Source organism: Lipotes vexillifer, unplaced genomic scaffold (genome assembly GCF_000442215.2).
Source record: "Lipotes vexillifer unplaced genomic scaffold, Lipotes_vexillifer_v1.1 scaffold3365, whole genome shotgun sequence".
Classification (NCBI taxonomy): domain Eukaryota; kingdom Metazoa; phylum Chordata; class Mammalia; order Artiodactyla; family Lipotidae; genus Lipotes; species Lipotes vexillifer.
Window position 1 is genome coordinate 115,850 of NW_006780539.1, and position 17,110 is coordinate 132,959.

Here is a 17,110-nt window from a genome sequence, read left to right on the forward strand (position 1 = left end):
GAGAAAGCCCAAGCGCAGCAACGAAGACCCAACACAGCCAAAAATAAATAACTTAAAAAAAAAAAAACAAAGGAAATTAACAGCAATTCATAAAATGAAATTTCAAATTTCCAAAAATTATACTCATTAGTAATTAATGTGTGCAAAAAATTTTTTAATTGTGTGCCATTTTGCCCTAACAGATTGGCAAAAATAAGTTAATTTTAAAATAAAACAATAATTTTAAATGCTGGGGGGAAAAAAAGGCCTTCATGAAATGAAGCTAGATACAGAAAACTCTTTGTTCTCTCATATACTTTCTTGATAATACCAACATTCCACAAACCTATTTATTTCACAGGTCATATAAGGGGTTACCTCAATCTTCCATTTTACTCAGAGACAGAAGTACTCTACCCAAAACTATACCATCTTAAAATTAGCTCGTAACTCATGCCTCAAAAATAAGCCCTACTGTCTTTGTGAAAATTAAGGGGTGAAGATTTTGTACCTAAGGAAGAAACACTCAGTTGAACAAACAAATCTTTAAGACTAACGACCTGTTGTGTTATTTATTTATTTATTTATTTTATTTATTTTTGGCTGCATTGGGTCTTCGTTGCTGCGCACAATCTTTCTCTAGTTGCGGCGAGCGGGGGCTACTCTTTGTTGCGGTGTGCGGGCTTCTCATTGCGGTGGCTTCTCTTGTTGCAGAGCATGGGCTCTAGGTGCATGGGCTTCAGTAGTTGTGATGAGTGGGCTCAGAAGTTGTGGCTCGCGGGCTCTAGGCTGCAGGCTCAGTAGTTGTGGCTCATGGGCTTAGTTGCTCCGTGGCATGTGGGATCTTCCCGGACCAAGGCTCAAACCCATGTCCCCTGCATTGGCAGGCGGATTCTTAACCACTGTGCCACCAGCGAAGCCCACGTGTTTTTTAAAATCATGGAGAAAAACCACGCCATTTGTTTCACGAAACTAAGGCTTCTTTCCTACTTCCAATACATCAACATAATGTACAACAGCCTAAAATAAAATAATCTCTAGCAACATCAACTAGCCCATGAACTAATAAAGAGCTTCTGAGTGGCTAGTAGTGAAAGATGAATTGAACTCCTATCCAGTCACTGAGAAGAAGCACTCTTCTCAAGTATGTACTGTATAATTAGTTGTTTTAATTTCCATTTCTTATCTTCAACTTATTCTTTAAGTTAACTTTCGTTCTTATATTAAATGTGCTGACTCGAAGTCCATGTAGTTCAAACAAAATATGGGTCCTAAAATCTAAGTTCAGTCACAAGCGGAGGCACTGTACTATGACTTTCTTCTGCTCATTTTAAGAATATGTGTTATATACCATATAGTTTTTAAGTGTGATCAGTTGCCTTGGTGACAGAACACAGAGCAGCAACTCTGCTTTAATTATAAGACAATTTTTAAATAATTTTTATTTTTAAGATTAAGCATCCTCATTGACAATCCAGAAACAGTCCGTGCTCTTTGGATACACACACTTAAAATGGTTAAAAGTGATTCACCAATTTTCAATGACAAGGTATGAAAAAAGAACATGTTCACAGCTGCAGATGAATTCCTCTGTCCTTTTTTTCCAAAAATCTTATTTTGCTACCAAGCCACTCACCAAACCACAAGGAAAGACAATTTTTCAAAAAGCCAGCAAAACCCAGAAACAAGGATCTAGGTATCAAGCCAAAATTATCCCCTGAAACAGCGCTGTTGCTAAAAAAAAAAAAAAAAAAAAAAAAGGATAGGAAGACAAATTTCCATAGCTCATTAGAGAAGCCCTTTAAAAAGAATTTAGAAAGTTAGGACTGGAACTATGGTGGTACAGTGCTCAAAACGCAGATAATTAAAGTTCAGCTTGCGGGCTTCCCTGGTGGCGCAGTGGTTGAGAGTCCGCCTGCCGATGCAGGGGACACAGGTTCATGCCCCGGTCCGGGAAGATCCCACATGCCGCGGAGCGGCTGGGCCCGTGAGCCATGGCCGCTGAGCCTGCGTGTCCGGAGCCTGTGCTCCGCAATGGGAGAGGCCACAACAGTGAAAGGCCCGTGTACCGCAAAAAAAAAAAAAAAAAAAGTTCAGCTTGTTCGGCTTGGGAACATATTAGGCTTTCTCCTATCCCAGCAGAGGAAATAGAAATATGAGCTGCTGGAGCTAATATTAAAATTGTCCTTACCAATGAAAAGCAGGGCAAGAGTCAACAGGAAGAATGCAGAACAGAAGACAAGTCGTTCTGAATCTAGGCTCTACTGCCTAGAAAAAACTGGAAAGTTGAATAGGGCTGAAATTCTTCTGAGCCAGTATCAATAAATTCTAGACTTGGCTCAAAACCAGTGGACTATAGACCACTAATAAATAAATCAGGTGACCCACAGTGTTTGTGGTATGAAAAATATTTTAAAAATTATCTATAAATTTCTATTCTGAAAATCAGATCAAAATGACACTGGGCCATCCAATCAGTTATAGAGTAAAGGGCTTCCTCCAAAGAAAATTTAGCAGAAATTCAGGTTGGAAAGAATGTAACATGGAGTAAATAACATCAGGCTTTCGGTACAATTTTAATAAGGCTTCTACCCACCCCAGTTGTAAGCAGTACTACTGAGGGAGCTCCCACAGAATGTCTTAGAGGGACGTTTCTCAGAGATAAAAAGGACTATAAGTTTAACTCTTGACCCCTCTCTCCTTACCTAAAGCTTGGAGAAGAAAATAAATATTTAATTTTTAACTACTTAAAGCTTTGGGCACATTGTAATACTAATATTTTCTAGTTTTCATTTTCGGAACCTTTGGCTTAATATTTCCTCAATCATGTTGCAATGAAAAATGTCTGAATGTGCCTTAATCAGTAGTACCACATGAAAATATCAAACTTGTTCTTCCATATCTTCTACATAGGAAGAGGGAATCAATGGTACCCTAAATATCCTGTGAAGTCACTCTGTATACTTGACAGAAGGTTAGGGCAAACCATTCCACTTCCGTATCTTGAGCAGCAGAAGTTAACTAGTCTTCAACCTCATCTTCCCAAATATCTCCATTAACATCCACAACATGGAACAACCTGGAAGCATAAAATAAGGTACATTTTAATACACCTGATAGAAACTGAATATAATTCCTTTCCTTTTCTCAAATATACTTTCTGTACTCTTCTGATAACATCTTTGTATATCTTTTCCTCTCCTTTAATCATTCCACTGGGGAGGGCTGAAATACGGGTCCCTTAAAGTTTATAGGAACAGGCCTTTTAAGGATCCAGACAACTCTCTAGGACCAAGCATAAACAATAATGGGAGATGGGTACCACTAAACTCATACTAAATGTGTACAATATGTGGAATAAGCCAAGACTGGAAAATTCAGGTAGTCTAGAAGCTGAACTCCTTCAAAACACTATAACTTTATTACACGCTAATCACTCCATCCTCTCCATCTTCACTGTCCTTGCACTCTCCATCTATAGAATATTTTTCAGTTGCCAATTTGTTTTCCTCCCCTTATGTTACTTAAAATTCATGCAATTTTCAACACTATATTTCCAATGGTTCATGGGAAGAGCCTGTTTCTTCAACTTATCTTATAGTTTCATAACACCAATGATTGATTGTAGGTATTCCACAGATGTCTATTAACAAAGATTATCAGCTGATGCTGAAATTGGAGCTGGTGGAGAACAAGATATTCACACTGTGCCAAGGAATCACCCCACAGATCACTTACTAATAACAAAAAGAGAAACCTTACCTTTACAGTGGAACAAATGATAGAACTGAGCATCATACTAACAGTGAGACAGCCTGACATTATGGATCTGATGTGGTACAACATGAAGTACATCACCCCTTACTAAGTATTCTTGTCAAAAATGTTACTCTAAATCTAGTCAAACTCCAGTCTAGAGCTAACTTCCACTTTACGGGAAAGAGAGAGGACAGAGAAACAAACTCAAAGGTACCATGGAGAAACAAAACTCCAGAAGGTAAGAAGTTATACAGGACAACAGCCTGGACTCCTCAAAAAGTCGATGTTCCCCTCAACACAAACAAGCAAACAAACAAAAAGAAGGTGGGCAAAACTTTTCTCCATTAAGAAACTAAAGAGACAGAACCAAATAAAGTGATTGAACTTGATTAGATCCTGGTATAATAAAACAGCTTCAAGAGATATTTTTAGGGATAGTTGATAAGTCTTAAATATTTTATTATATGATAGTATGCCATTGTTGTTAAATTTTTTGCAGTACTGTTGTTATATAGAAGACTTTTCTTATCTTAGGAAAGACATGTGAAAGCATATAGAGGGACTTCCCTGGTGGCACAGTGGTTAAGAATCCACCTGCCGATGCAGGGGACACAGGTTTGAGCCTTGGTCCAGTAAGATCCCACATGCCGCGGAGAAACTAAGCCTGTGTGCCACATCTACTGGGCCTGAGCTCTAGAGCCCGTGAGCCACAACTACTGAGCCCACGCGCCACAACTACTGAGGCATATGAGCCTAGAGCCTGTACTCTGCAACAAGAGAAGCCACCGCAATGAGAAGCCCGCGCACCGCAACCAAGAGTAGTCCCTGCTCACTGCAACTACAGAAAGCCTGCGCACAGAAACGAAGACCTAACGAGCCAAAAATAAATAAATTAATTAAAGAAAAAAAACCATATAGACATGAAGCATCATATTTCCAACTTAGGGTCAAGTAGTTCAGCAATAAATTTAGAAAACAAATATGGCAAAATATTACCAATTGCTCATTTTGGTGGAAGGTATCCTATTAATCACAGTCCTATCCTTTCTGTATGTTTCAAAATTTTCACTAAAAAAGTTGAGGAGGATAATAAATAAAAGAAAATCCCCAGATAGTATATTTTCATCATAAAACTCATTTTCAAGAAAATTCATTCATGGGGGAAAATATATGAGAATTCTCTAAATAAGCAAAGTACTGAAGTAAAACTTTCTGGGCTTATGGTCCGCAAACCAAGTACCCAAAACTGCTGAGACTAGGAGCTCTGTGTGTACGTACCTGTTAAAACATGCGGAAGCAGGATCAGTGAAATGTTTATAAGGGTTTGCTCTGGAGAGAGAACCCATGCAAATCCAGCAGAAATACTGCATACAGCCAGTACATGTCATCTTGTTACATCCATCTAATTTCTGGTGGGAAAGACAGAAAAATATCAAGGCTACAAAAGCAAAAGAGAAATGCACGTGACAAAATGATTTGGTACAACATTCTCCTTGTCTTCTCCCTTTTCTAATGCAGGGTGGAGATACACAGGTAACACACAATGATAACTATGAATGCCTAACTCTTTTGCCTTACAAGTAAAATACAGAAAATACTTAGCAGGTGTTCCTACAATTAGATACTTAGCAAAACCTCTTCTGATAAACAGTAAATACAAACCAAACATGTATAAGTGAAACATATAGTTAGATTAATATTAAAATGTTTGGATTTAATATGTGGGATTTAAACTTTTTACATAAATCTAAGTAAACATTTGGTACCAAGTCCCCCATTCTATAAGAGCTGAGGCATGTCAGAAGTGGTTAAATAGAAGGCCAGTTTCCTTAATGGAGTAACTGGGGCATCACCACAAGGGTCAGCTCAGATATGATGGACTGGAACAACAGAATCAAATGCAAAGACATATTTCAATTTTGAAACATATTAAGATTTTGTCAAGAAGCAGTAGATGTAATCTATCTATCTTGACTCAGATGTCTCCATTTCATAAGCGGGCACCTGTAAAACAGCTAGTAAATTCCAGGGTATATAGTTCGGAGGAGAAGTCAGGTTTGATTCTTTTTTTAGTCACGTAGATGAGTTAAGAGTTGACTGTAGCTCGAGTATGGCCTCTTTATAACCCACTCAATTTTAAGGTTATATAAGAACAACTGTCACCGTATGAAAGCACTTTGAAATGGGAAGTCTACATACATTTTAGGTCAATAACAATATTTAGTAGTAAATTTACATCTTCCAAGTTAAGAAAGCTTAATAAATACCAAAATGTGTTTTCTTAATTAGTCACAAAATTAAAAGGCTTCTTGAGGAAATTGTAATATGCTTGCAATTAGGTTTGCCTCCATGTCTGTCCCCAAACCTTTACCTCGATGGGAGTCCCACAACATGGGCAGCTCTTTGAGTTCTTTTCTAGCCACTCCTTACTTTCCATCTCTTCCAGTGCCTTCTGAATCACCCTCTTACCATACCTCTGTTCCAAAAATCTTTTATTGGCCTCATCTGCTTGCAGGTACTCATTTCGTAAGTCCATTAATTTCTCTAGAAAGTGAAATGGAAAATTAACTTTTATACAACTTGTAATGCTGATTAAAAACCATTAAAATTGGCCATAACCTTTGACTACTCAGTAATGCTATTCCTGGGATTTTATCATAAGGAATTAATCCAAAGTAAAGTTACATATAAAAATGGCAAACAAATTAAATGTCCAAGGGAATAATTATGTGTGGAGCCACTTAAGATATAATATTTAGTTATTAAAACTTTAATTAGGATGGCTACAACTCACTTAAAATACTCATTATGGGGCTTCCCTGGTGGCGCAGTGGTTGAGACTCCGCCTGCCGATGCAGGGGACGCGGGGTCGTGCCCCGGCCCGGGAAGATCCCACATGCCGCAGAGCGGCTGGGCCCGTGAGCCACGGCCGCTGGGCCTGCGCATCCGGAGCCTGTGCTCCACAACGGGAGAGGCCACAACAGTGAGAGGCCCACGTATCACAGAAAAAAAAAAAAAAAAAAAAATACTCATTATGGAATTCAGAAAAAAGCATATTTAGGTTGTAACTAGGTAAAAATTACACATGCATGAAAGACAAAGAACAGACAGGAATCCTCCAAGTAGAAAAGCTGGACTTGTTAAAGGTGACAGAATAACAGCTTATCTTCTTCCTTTGCTTTTAACTTATTACTGTTGATATTTTTGTGCAACTAGTACAACTAGTAGTACAGTTTAAGACTGACTTATCGAAATGACACAAAGGTTGAAACAGACGCTGATTTTCTACTAAATCAGCATCGTTCACCATTTGATAACAACAGGCCTACCAAATTAAACAAAAGCATCAGGGCAAAGACCAGCTGTCCAATTCTGTACATAAAAAGAAGCCAGTGAATAAAGTTTACCACCCACAGGAAATGAAAAGTCCCTCCTGTCAACTTTTCCCCTTAATACTCTTCAGTCTGGTTTCTACTGCTTTATCACTTAACTCAAATGGAATGGGCAGCCATTTCCAAAGGCTTTAGTTGTAGACAAGGCTTTTGCTCACAATTCTATTACCTTAATTTTTCAACACAATTAACTAAAGACCTCTCTCAACAATGTTCTAGCTATGTTATTAATTTACTTTCCTCACATTATTTAGAGGTGGACATCTTCCCTCTAAATGCAGTGGACATCTTCAGGGGCAGAATTCTATCTGCACTTTTGCTTCACTTGTGAATCCTTTCTCTGTGTTGTTCATTCCCATGACTCCATCACTTCAACTTAGCTGTAGCAGACATGTATTTTTTTATCCTGGCACTTTTATCTCCTCTACTAATTCAAAGCGTTTTTGTGTTCCTAGACATCTTAAGGACAAAGGTTACAGCTCTAATGTCCTCAAAATAATAAAATTATTAGTATATCATATATTTTGTATGGTAATATCAAATATATAGATATAGAGACTGAGAAAGAGATTCGTAATTTTGCTGAAGCCCCCAAGCCTATCTTTGATTTCTTCCCCAAACACTGTGAAACACCTGAAATGTACTTCAGCCTCTCAATGATAAGGATACAGAAGTCTAAAGTAAAGGCTAACATTATATTCTGGTGAGTTCTCCATCCCATCTGCCTATAACCACTACAAGACTCTGCAATAGGCAACTGGAAGTACTGTATTTACTCATTCTCCTCTCAGGGTCCTTTCTTAGAGATAATGACACTCTGCTAACAATTAATAACTATAGTAATACTGGCATTACTAGTTACCATTTTGTGGTTTAAGACTTAAATATAAGACATAACACCATAAAGCCTCTAGAAGAGAACATAGGCAAAACATTTCCTGACCAAGGCAATAGAAATAAAAGCAAAAATAAACAAATGTGACCTAATCTAACTTACAAGCTTCTGTGCAGCAAAGGAAACCATAAACAAAATGACAAGACAACCTATAGGCTGGGCAAAAACATCTGCAAATGATGTAACCGACAAGGTCTAAATTTCCAAAATATACAAACAGCTCATACAACTCAACAAAAAACAAACAAACAACTCAATGGAAAAATGGGCAAAACAACTAAATAGCCATTTCTTCAAAGAAGACATCCAGATAACTGAAAGACATATAAAAAGAGGCTCATCACTGCTAACTATTAGAGAAATGCAAATCAAAACTACGATGAGGTACCACCTCACACCAGTCAGAATGGCCATCACTAAAAAGTCTACAGGGGAGGACTTCCCTGGTGGCACAGTGGTTAAGAATCCGCCTGCCAATGCAGGGGACACGGGTTCAAGCCCTGGTCTGGGAAGATCCCACATGACGCAGAGCAACTAAGCCCACGTGCCACAACTACTGAGCCTCTGCTCTAGAGTCCGTGAGCCTCAACTACTGAAGCTCCGCGCGCCCTAGAGCCCATGCTCTGCAACAAGAGAAGCCACTGCAATGAGAAGCCCGTGCACCGCGACCAAGGGTAGCCCCCGCTCGCCACAACTAGAGAAAGCCCATGTGCAGCAACAAAGACCCAACACAGCCAAAAATAAATAATAAATAAATAAATTTATAAAAATAAATAAATAAATAAAAATAAAAACTAAACTTTAAAAGAAAAAAAGAGTCTACAGGGGAGTTCCCTGGCAGTCCAGTGGTTAAGGCTCCATGCTCCCAATGCAGGGGGCACGGGATCAATCCCTGGCCAGGGAACCAAGATCCCACATGCCACACATCAAGGCCAAAAAAAACCCAACAAAATAACAAACAAGTCTACAAATAACAAATGCTGGAGCGGGTGTGGAGAAAAGGGAACCTCCCTACATTGTTGGTGGGAATGTAAATTGGTGTAGCCACTATGGAAAACTGTATGGAGATTCCTCAAAAAACTAAAAGAGTTGCCATATGATCTAGCAATCCCACTCCTGGGCATGTATCCAGACAAAACTATAATTCAAAAAGATACCTATGTTCACAGCAGCACTATTTACAATAGCCAAGACATGGAAACAACCTAAATGTCCATCGCCAGAGGAATGGATAAAGATGTGGTATGTATATAGATACAACAGAATATTACTCAGCCATAAAAAAGAATGAAATAAGGCCATTTGCAGCAACATGGATGGACTTAGAGATTATCATACTAAGTGAACTAAGTCATAAAGACAAATACCATAAAATATCACTTACATGTGGAATCTAAAATATGACACAAATGAACCTATCTACAAAACAAAAACGGACTCACAGACATACAAAACAGACTTGTGGTTGCCAAGGGGGAGGGGGCCTGGGGGAGAGATGGATTGGGAGATTGGGGTTAGCAGATGCAAACTATTATATTTATATAGAATGGATAAATAACAAGGTCCCACTGTATAGCACAGGGAACTATATTCAATATCCTGTGATAAACCATAATGGAAAAGAATATAAAAAAGAATGTATACATATGTATAACTTAATCACTTTGCTGTGCAGCAGAAATTAACACATTTAAAATCAACTATATTTCAATAATTTAAATAAATAAATAAATACACAAACTAAAAAAAAAAAAATAGTTACCATTTTGCATTTTCCATACATTGGCCCATTCTCAAACTATGGTTAAGTACCAGTTTTTTTCCCTCACTCTGTCAAGGACCAGTACTTTTGCAAAATATAATCAAATGAATTATTAGAAAAATGAGGGTAAAAAGACAAAAAATATAAGCCTAAATTTTTATTAGATTTGACTGCCATAAAATTTAGTCAGTGAATAGCGATAGCAAAATCGTTATTAAAGTTTCAAACACTGACTCTCAATTTCTGTATTTACCTTGTCACAGACCAGTATAACAACTTTAAGTAGCACTACAATAGGTCATTTCAAACTTACAATAACCTTATGAAGTAGCTATCATCATCAGCCCTTTTAGTTTGAGAAAGACTAAGTCACCAAAGTCTAGTCAAATTGATGTCCAGGGCCTGATTCCTCAAACTTTAATCTAGATCAGAAATGGCTAACAGGTTTTACCTCCTGTGACTACCTCAATAGAGGGTGGCCTTCTGAAGCACTGTGTTGAGGAAGATTCTGAGGCCTCCCTGGGCTCACTGAGGAAGCACTTAGTGACTGATCAAACATGTGTACCGTGGAAACAAGAGCGATAGCTTAGATGCTCTGCATCTGCCGACCAGGATCTACATTATTCCATATTCATAGACAGAAATTACCCTATCATTCCTTCCCTGGAATGCTCCCCCCAATATCTGCGTGGCTTGCTTCCTTACTTCCTTCAAGTCTTTACTCAAACCACTTTGCCAGTGAGGCCTCCCCTGGTTTTTCCAAATAAAATCCGAAGCCCCTTCCCCTTCAGAACACTTCATAGCCTGCCCCTGCTTTATTTTTTTTCCCTCTTCAGCATTTACCACCATCGAATATTCTTATTTATTTTGTTTGCCTATCTCCCCCATTAGAATGTAAGTTCCATGAGGGCATTTGGTCACTGCTGTATCCCCAGAACCTAGGACAGTAACTGACTCAAACGTATGTGTTGAACAAACACAGAAGAACACAATTCTTCCAAACTGAAGAATTGAAGTGATGTCTCTTTTTATTGGGGGTGGGGGTGGGGTGGGGTGGTGCGAGTGGAGCGCTGGGAGACTGAGTTCACACAGTTACAACCTACCTGCAGTCACCTTACATGGAGAAACCCCATGGTAGGTCAATCTGCATAAAGTACAGAAGGCAAAATTGCAGCTGGAACAGATGCCCATCGTGCAGCCAGGCTCCTGCATCACAGGCAGCTGGCAGGATGGGCGGGGGCAGTACACCACATCTGCCATCAGGTCCAAGGTAGACTGGAGGAGAAGGCGGTCATAACGGGCAAATAACTCTGCTTCCACTAGCTCTTTGACCTGGAGGGAAATATAAAACATCATAGGTCTGATGATTTCCCAACCAGTTCTGACCCTGAGGAGATCCTTAGGAAGCTCGTGTAAACCAGAGGCACATAAACTAAAACTCCCCCTTCAAAATCAAACCAAGTAGGGAAGGTCTACATCTTGACTGAGATGGTGGTTACATGGGTCTACAGGTATCAAAACTAAGCAGACGGTACACTTTAAATGAGTACATTTATGCCTTAATGGGGTTGACTGAAAAAAAAAAGGAAACCAAGCAGGCTGTCTTTAAAAGTCTGTAAAACATTTGGTTAACTACTCTAAGAGATAACCCCTCCAGATCCCAAGGTCACATAAAGACAGGGTAGTACTTCCCCCACCACGCAGATACAGAGTAAATCACCAGAATTACTTTACTTTTTTAACTGCTCATCCCTGCGGAGGACCACCCATTCCAAAGCCAGCAAAGGAAGCATTTACATTTGCTTAAACTAAGATCATGGCATTTTTTTTTTTTTTTTGATCATGGCATTCTTGATGGATACAATGAAACAACTTGTGGGCTGGCTCCCAGGCCTCAGACTGCCCTGATGAGCCCTATCAAGAAGTTCCTGAGAACTTGTCTCCCTTTGTGAGAGAGAATTAGGGGGCAGCTGTCAGCAGAGTAAAAGAGTTACCTGACCAGGAGTGGCCACTGAAGGGCACTTGGGCTCTGGGCAGTTGAGGCATTGAACTTGGCCATCTCTGATCTGGATTTCAAAGTAGTCCTTGAGACAGGCTTTGCAGTACACATGCCTGCACTCCAAGAAGTACATGCACTCACTACCCAGCTTCTCACAGAAGCAGATATTGCACAGGAACAATTTACTATTAAAGCATTTTATCTGTTGAGCCTGATCGAAGTCCAAGATTTCCTGGATCAGACTGGACAACGATTCCACATCCTGCACGGCTCTCTCGTCCACAACTTCCGCTTGGTCTACATCAGATCCAGCAGCTCCTCCAAAATCTAGCTCTGTGTTGGAAGAAGCTTGAGCCATCCTCCTCTGAACTTTTTTCTGAGAACCCATCTTGAGTTCAAAAGGAGAGACAATATTCAGATACGCTAAGGTCTCTTCTTTAAGAAACTGCATCCAGGCAAACAGGACCACGCTGCCGCGGTGTTCTTCCCACAGGTTGTCTAAGTGCTTGCAGAGAGCAGACAGCTAGGGGAGAACACATGAGGATGCTGGTAAGTTTGGAAAGATGACGATGCTGTCAACTCCTGATTTCCCTTGAAATCTTTTTAAGTCGGGGTTTTCTACTTCCTAACATGATTTTTCCCTTCTGTGATAAACTGTGCTGCACAACAGCATCAGTGTTCTTATCGAAGCACTTCTTAAACTATTCAGCAACACGAGCCACAGTAGAACACAAGGTCAGAAGCTAAAAGAAGTATCGTTAAAACAAGAGAAACAGCAAGACTCTACCAGATGCAGAACTAGGTTTACATACGCGCCACTGCAATGGGGGACTTTTTCTGTTCTTTATTTTTCTTCACGTTAGTATTGCTACCTCGTGTGGGAGAAGAGATCTAGTTCTAAAACGAACTATTTCTAGAGTCCTAGCCCTGTAGGTACCCTACAATAATGATTAGGAAAAGAACAGTTTAAAAATACCACCCAAAAAAAAAAAATACCATCCAAACCTTAAAATTAATTCTTTCAGTTGTATCAAGAAGCCACCTCGTGCGAAAGAATCACTAACAGAATCTAACCTCAGAGTCCTTGGTATTCAGATTTACAAGCTGATTTTAACTAAGCAGGCTGGGCTTACACCAGATCCTGGCTAATAGAGGGAGGCAGGCTGATATTGAACCCAGACATGATTATAAGCCCTTAACATGGTTTGGCTGCCATAGGCAAAGCTCACATTTCCTAACCTAAGCAACCAAAGTTTAAACTTTTTTGACTTTCCCTCCTTAAAACTGGTCTGTTCACGGGCTTCCCTGGTGGCGCAGAGGTTGAGAGCCCGCCTGCCGAGGCAGGGGACACAGGTTCATGCCCCAGTCCGGGAAGATCCCACATGCCGCGGAGCAGCTAGGCCCGTGAGCCATGGCTGCTGAGCCTGCGCGTCTGGAGCCTGTGCTCCACAACGGGAGAGGCCACGACAGTGAGAGGCCCATGTACCGCAAAAAAAAAACCCAAAAAACAAAAAAAACTGGTCTGTTCAATTTGAAAGGCAACTATAAGAAGATTTTCCATTAGAAATGTAAAATATTTTAAAGTAGAGCTCAGGAATCATAAGCAGCTTTTCTTTTTAAGGTAAACATCAAAAGATAAGCCTTCCAGATGTAAATAAATTTTGTAAATTTGAATACCAAGTGAAAAAGGACCACATTCTCTCTTCCTTACGCTGCGTAGTGCTATTCACTAAACCCTATACAGGCACAAAACTGAACACTTACTGACTACTTCAAGATTGGACAACTAATGCTTTTATACATTTGCATGAATATGCTTATATGATCAACCAGAAACCTGATGAAATCTTTAAAATGTAATAAATACTAAAAGGGGAGGCTTGTTCGTGAGTATTGTTTGAGCTACCGAGCCCGGTGAAGAAGCCCTTCTCCTCCATCCTCTTTTCTTCTCTAGTCCCTTCTCAAAAGAGGCATCTGGGATGTACATAAATGTGAGGAATATGGGAGGAAGAAAGAGAAGAGCATGAGAGAGATTGTGTATATATATTGGAAGAGGAATAATGGAAAATACTAGAAAACTAAACCCACTTCTATCTACCAACCAAATTCAGTGAGGGACAGGTCCATGAATCAACTTCACTATCAACAGGTGAAATTCATGATGCCAAGGAATCAGGGCCCAGTAACAATCAAGAATTGAAGGAAGGAGGACAGAAATCTGATAGGGAACCCTACTGTAATTTTAGCTGTGTGTGTGTAACACAAAATAATGAGTAACCCTCTTCTCCCCACACCCTAAAAGCCAGCATTAAGTAGATGCTATTTGGCTGGAATCTGAAACTGTATATGTGCAAACATGCATGGACATAAAGTATCAAGAGCTCTCTAGAGAAATGGGACTATAAATATCTAGATAATTCAGTCAACTCTCAGTGATCTAAATGTCAAACATCTCTGATATTCTTGGGCAAATCATCCACTGTCTTGCATGTGTTGCCTCTGACACAGATATTAAAATGTAAGGTAAAATTCCTTTTTATTCTACATGTATTATTCTCTTTTAAAGTTTAATTTTGTTTTTAAACTCTAAGTTCAATTTTACAAAAGCACTCTCATCTAAAGATTAGACTGGTGATGAGCAGGGGTGGGAATGAAAATTACATGATCAAAAAGGAAAAACTGACAGCTGTTCCTTGAGGTCAAGTAACTCTGACAGCTTTTGTCTTAATACATCAGCCTATCAATCTTCATCATGACTTCTAGAAAAATAACTGCTACTGATCCATTGTCTATCCCAGAATACATTATATTAGCTTCAAGCCATATTTATGTCTCAATCAAGAGTTAAAGTTGTTCCTAGAAAAAGATATACAACCCAGAGGAAATGAAGATCATAATATAAGATCTCAAGCCTTAATGAGATATCTACAGGAATCATACACATTTCTATTTGTGTGCATTCACACCTATGTGAGAGTAGTCAACAACTCTGTTATTAATTTACAGACTTTTAAAAATAAAAGCACTCTTACGTTTTCTTAGGAAATATTTATTATAACTACATTAGCTCAATTTTAGTCCTCCTAACTACAATTAAATCTTTCATTTAAGGAATGGATAAGAAACTAAAAAAAATAAAAAGCAATACCAACATCTAAGGAAAATGAGGAGGACCTTATAGTATCCATTACAATACAGATTAAATAGGAAAATAACAAGACAAAGAGAGAAACAATATACTTGATTAAAAATTACTCCTACTGCAATTCAAAATGATTAATCATTCTAATTACGCCATTCTTTTCTAAAACACCAAACATTTTCAAGTTATTAACATTACAATTCATGAAGGCAAGGGAAAAAAAATTACAAAATCAAACCCATTTGTTCTTCATGCACTGAATTCAAGATCATCAAGGTAGTGTTCAATTAAAGATGATTTTTAAGTTTCTAAAGATGGATAGGAGAAATTAAGTTTCGGGTCTAACCTGAGTTGGTGACAGCCATTTGCCACTAAGTGTGAATGAAGGTGGGGCGGAGGATGGATAATCTGGTGGCAGTTCAAAGTTCAGCACAAGTGGAGGCAGAAAGCAAATGGCGTATTCAAAGCCACTATTCTGGAGACACTCATTTGAATTGCCTGAACCAAAAACAAAGATTAGAAAGGATCAGTTGGTCAACACTTGAGTGTCCGTTACTGAGCAGTGCTCAAGAAAAACGTAATGCTTTAGTTGAGGGGATAAAAACCCTCCCCCAAAGCACCTACTATTCCCTAATGTTACTTCGTAGCCGCCACCTTAAAAAAAAAATCTTGTAAGCCCTTAAAAAAATCTACTAAGCATCATGAAATTTAAAATGAAGATACACAACTTATTCTTGTATACACTTTTGAGTATAATTCCTAACACTAACGACAAGTAATAACACAATGTTTTCTTTTGTTGTTGGTTTACAGTAGATGATTAAAGACACAATCTAGAGAAAAGGACATTTATTTCTATCAAAGAGCCATGACCTACTTAGACCAGCATGTGCCAACTACCCATGAATCATAGTTGGGAGAATTTGTGCCAGTACAAGGATCTCTTGAGGGCAAGATACAACACACAACACTCTCACAATCAAAGTTTCATTTTCAGTTATCACACTTAATTTGTTTACTCAAAGCCTTTATAGTAGAAACATTTTGAGAAAGTGTTCACAGATGACATCTGGTACATTGGTATCAAAAGTACCAGTTTTCAACTTTTTTCTGAAGCAGAAGGTCACAGAGTAGCAGCAGGTGTCATGTGTTTATGGTGGTTGAAAAGATTCTGGAAACCAAATAGTATTAACAACCGCCATGGTACTTTAAATCTTTCCAAGTGTTTTCACATATATTATTTCATTTTCTCTTTTCTTATCCTTATTTAACAGCCAATGACTCATGGCTAAGAACTGCTAGTTAAGACGATTAGGATGCATGAAATATGTAGGATAATATCCTAATTCAGTGATCAAAAAGGCAGAATCAAATTGAACATTGTTCACCCCCAGCTCAATTTTCAATTAAAAGAGAAAGAGGCATTAAATCTGTAATACTACCATATATCACTAATGCCTATAAACACAAGACGATAAATAATTTAGGGTACACTAAGACACTGAGAATAACCTTTATTTAGAAAAATCTGTTTAAGAGAATATTAACTAACCGCTCACAAATATCTTGAAATTTTGTGGTAAGTCCAAATAGATCCTGGTTTCTCCACCTTGGACAGACTCTGCTTTTCTAAATTCATCTCCATCATAAATACTCGCCAGGGCCAGCAATTCATCCTCCTGAGCTTCTCGGTCTTCTGACGACATTTAATTTCCTGAGGAGCTGAAGACAATCATTCAAGTCAGTTAAGAACAGAAAAGGCAGAGTTTGGAAAAGTCTAGCGGCACTGTCCACGGCCCCCCTGCACACCCCCCAAAAAGAAAGTTCCTCAAAAACAACTGCAAAGAATTAATCAATATTCTCACTTTTCTGTCAAACTAAAAATGACAGGCATATCCAATATTCCAGTAGCTCTGCAACAGTAACAGCCTTTTCCAAAAAGGACAGTTGTGGTTCTTTTAATTGCTGACTTTATCAGTTAGGTATGATTTAAGAAAAAAAGCACAATCAAAAAAATCACAAATTAGTTTGACTTGCCCACTGAACTTCGGAAAATGCCTTGCTCATAAAAGTAGTCAAAGTATACTTGATATGCTTAAAAATAAATGAATTTTTTAAATCCACAGCAATCTCTAGGACAGGTTTTCTCAATCTCCGCGCTACTGACATTTTGGAACAAACA

General features: G+C 38.8%; 1 protein-coding gene across 1 annotated transcript; it reads right to left on the reverse strand.

The window, feature by feature from the left end:
• Window positions 1-2,420: 2,420 nt before the first annotated feature.
• Window positions 2,421-16,634, reverse strand: RNF14 (ring finger protein 14). Its single transcript, XM_007453701.1, has 7 exons — window positions 16,481-16,634; window positions 15,275-15,426; window positions 11,782-12,309; window positions 10,891-11,119; window positions 6,110-6,282; window positions 5,017-5,147; window positions 2,421-3,058 (listed from the first exon to the last, which is right to left on the reverse strand). Exons 1-7 carry the CDS (start codon window positions 16,632-16,634, stop codon window positions 3,001-3,003), a joined length of 1,425 nt encoding a protein of 474 aa, XP_007453763.1. The 3' UTR covers window positions 2,421-3,000.
• Window positions 16,635-17,110: the final 476 nt, after the last annotated feature.

Excerpts from the sequence above, each read along its gene's own strand:
- RNF14 (XM_007453701.1), bottom strand. The coding sequence starts at position 16,634 with ATGTCGTCAGAAGACCGAGAAGCTCAGGAGGATGAATTGCTGGCCCTG. Across the intron at positions 12,310-15,274 it reads AATGGCTGTCACCAACTCAG|CTGTCTGCTCTCTGCAAGCA; the intron begins GTTAGACCCGAA and ends GTTCTCCCCTAG. Across the intron at positions 11,120-11,781 it reads CAGTGGCCACTCCTGGTCAG|GTCAAAGAGCTAGTGGAAGC; the intron begins GTAACTCTTTTA and ends ATTTCCCTCCAG.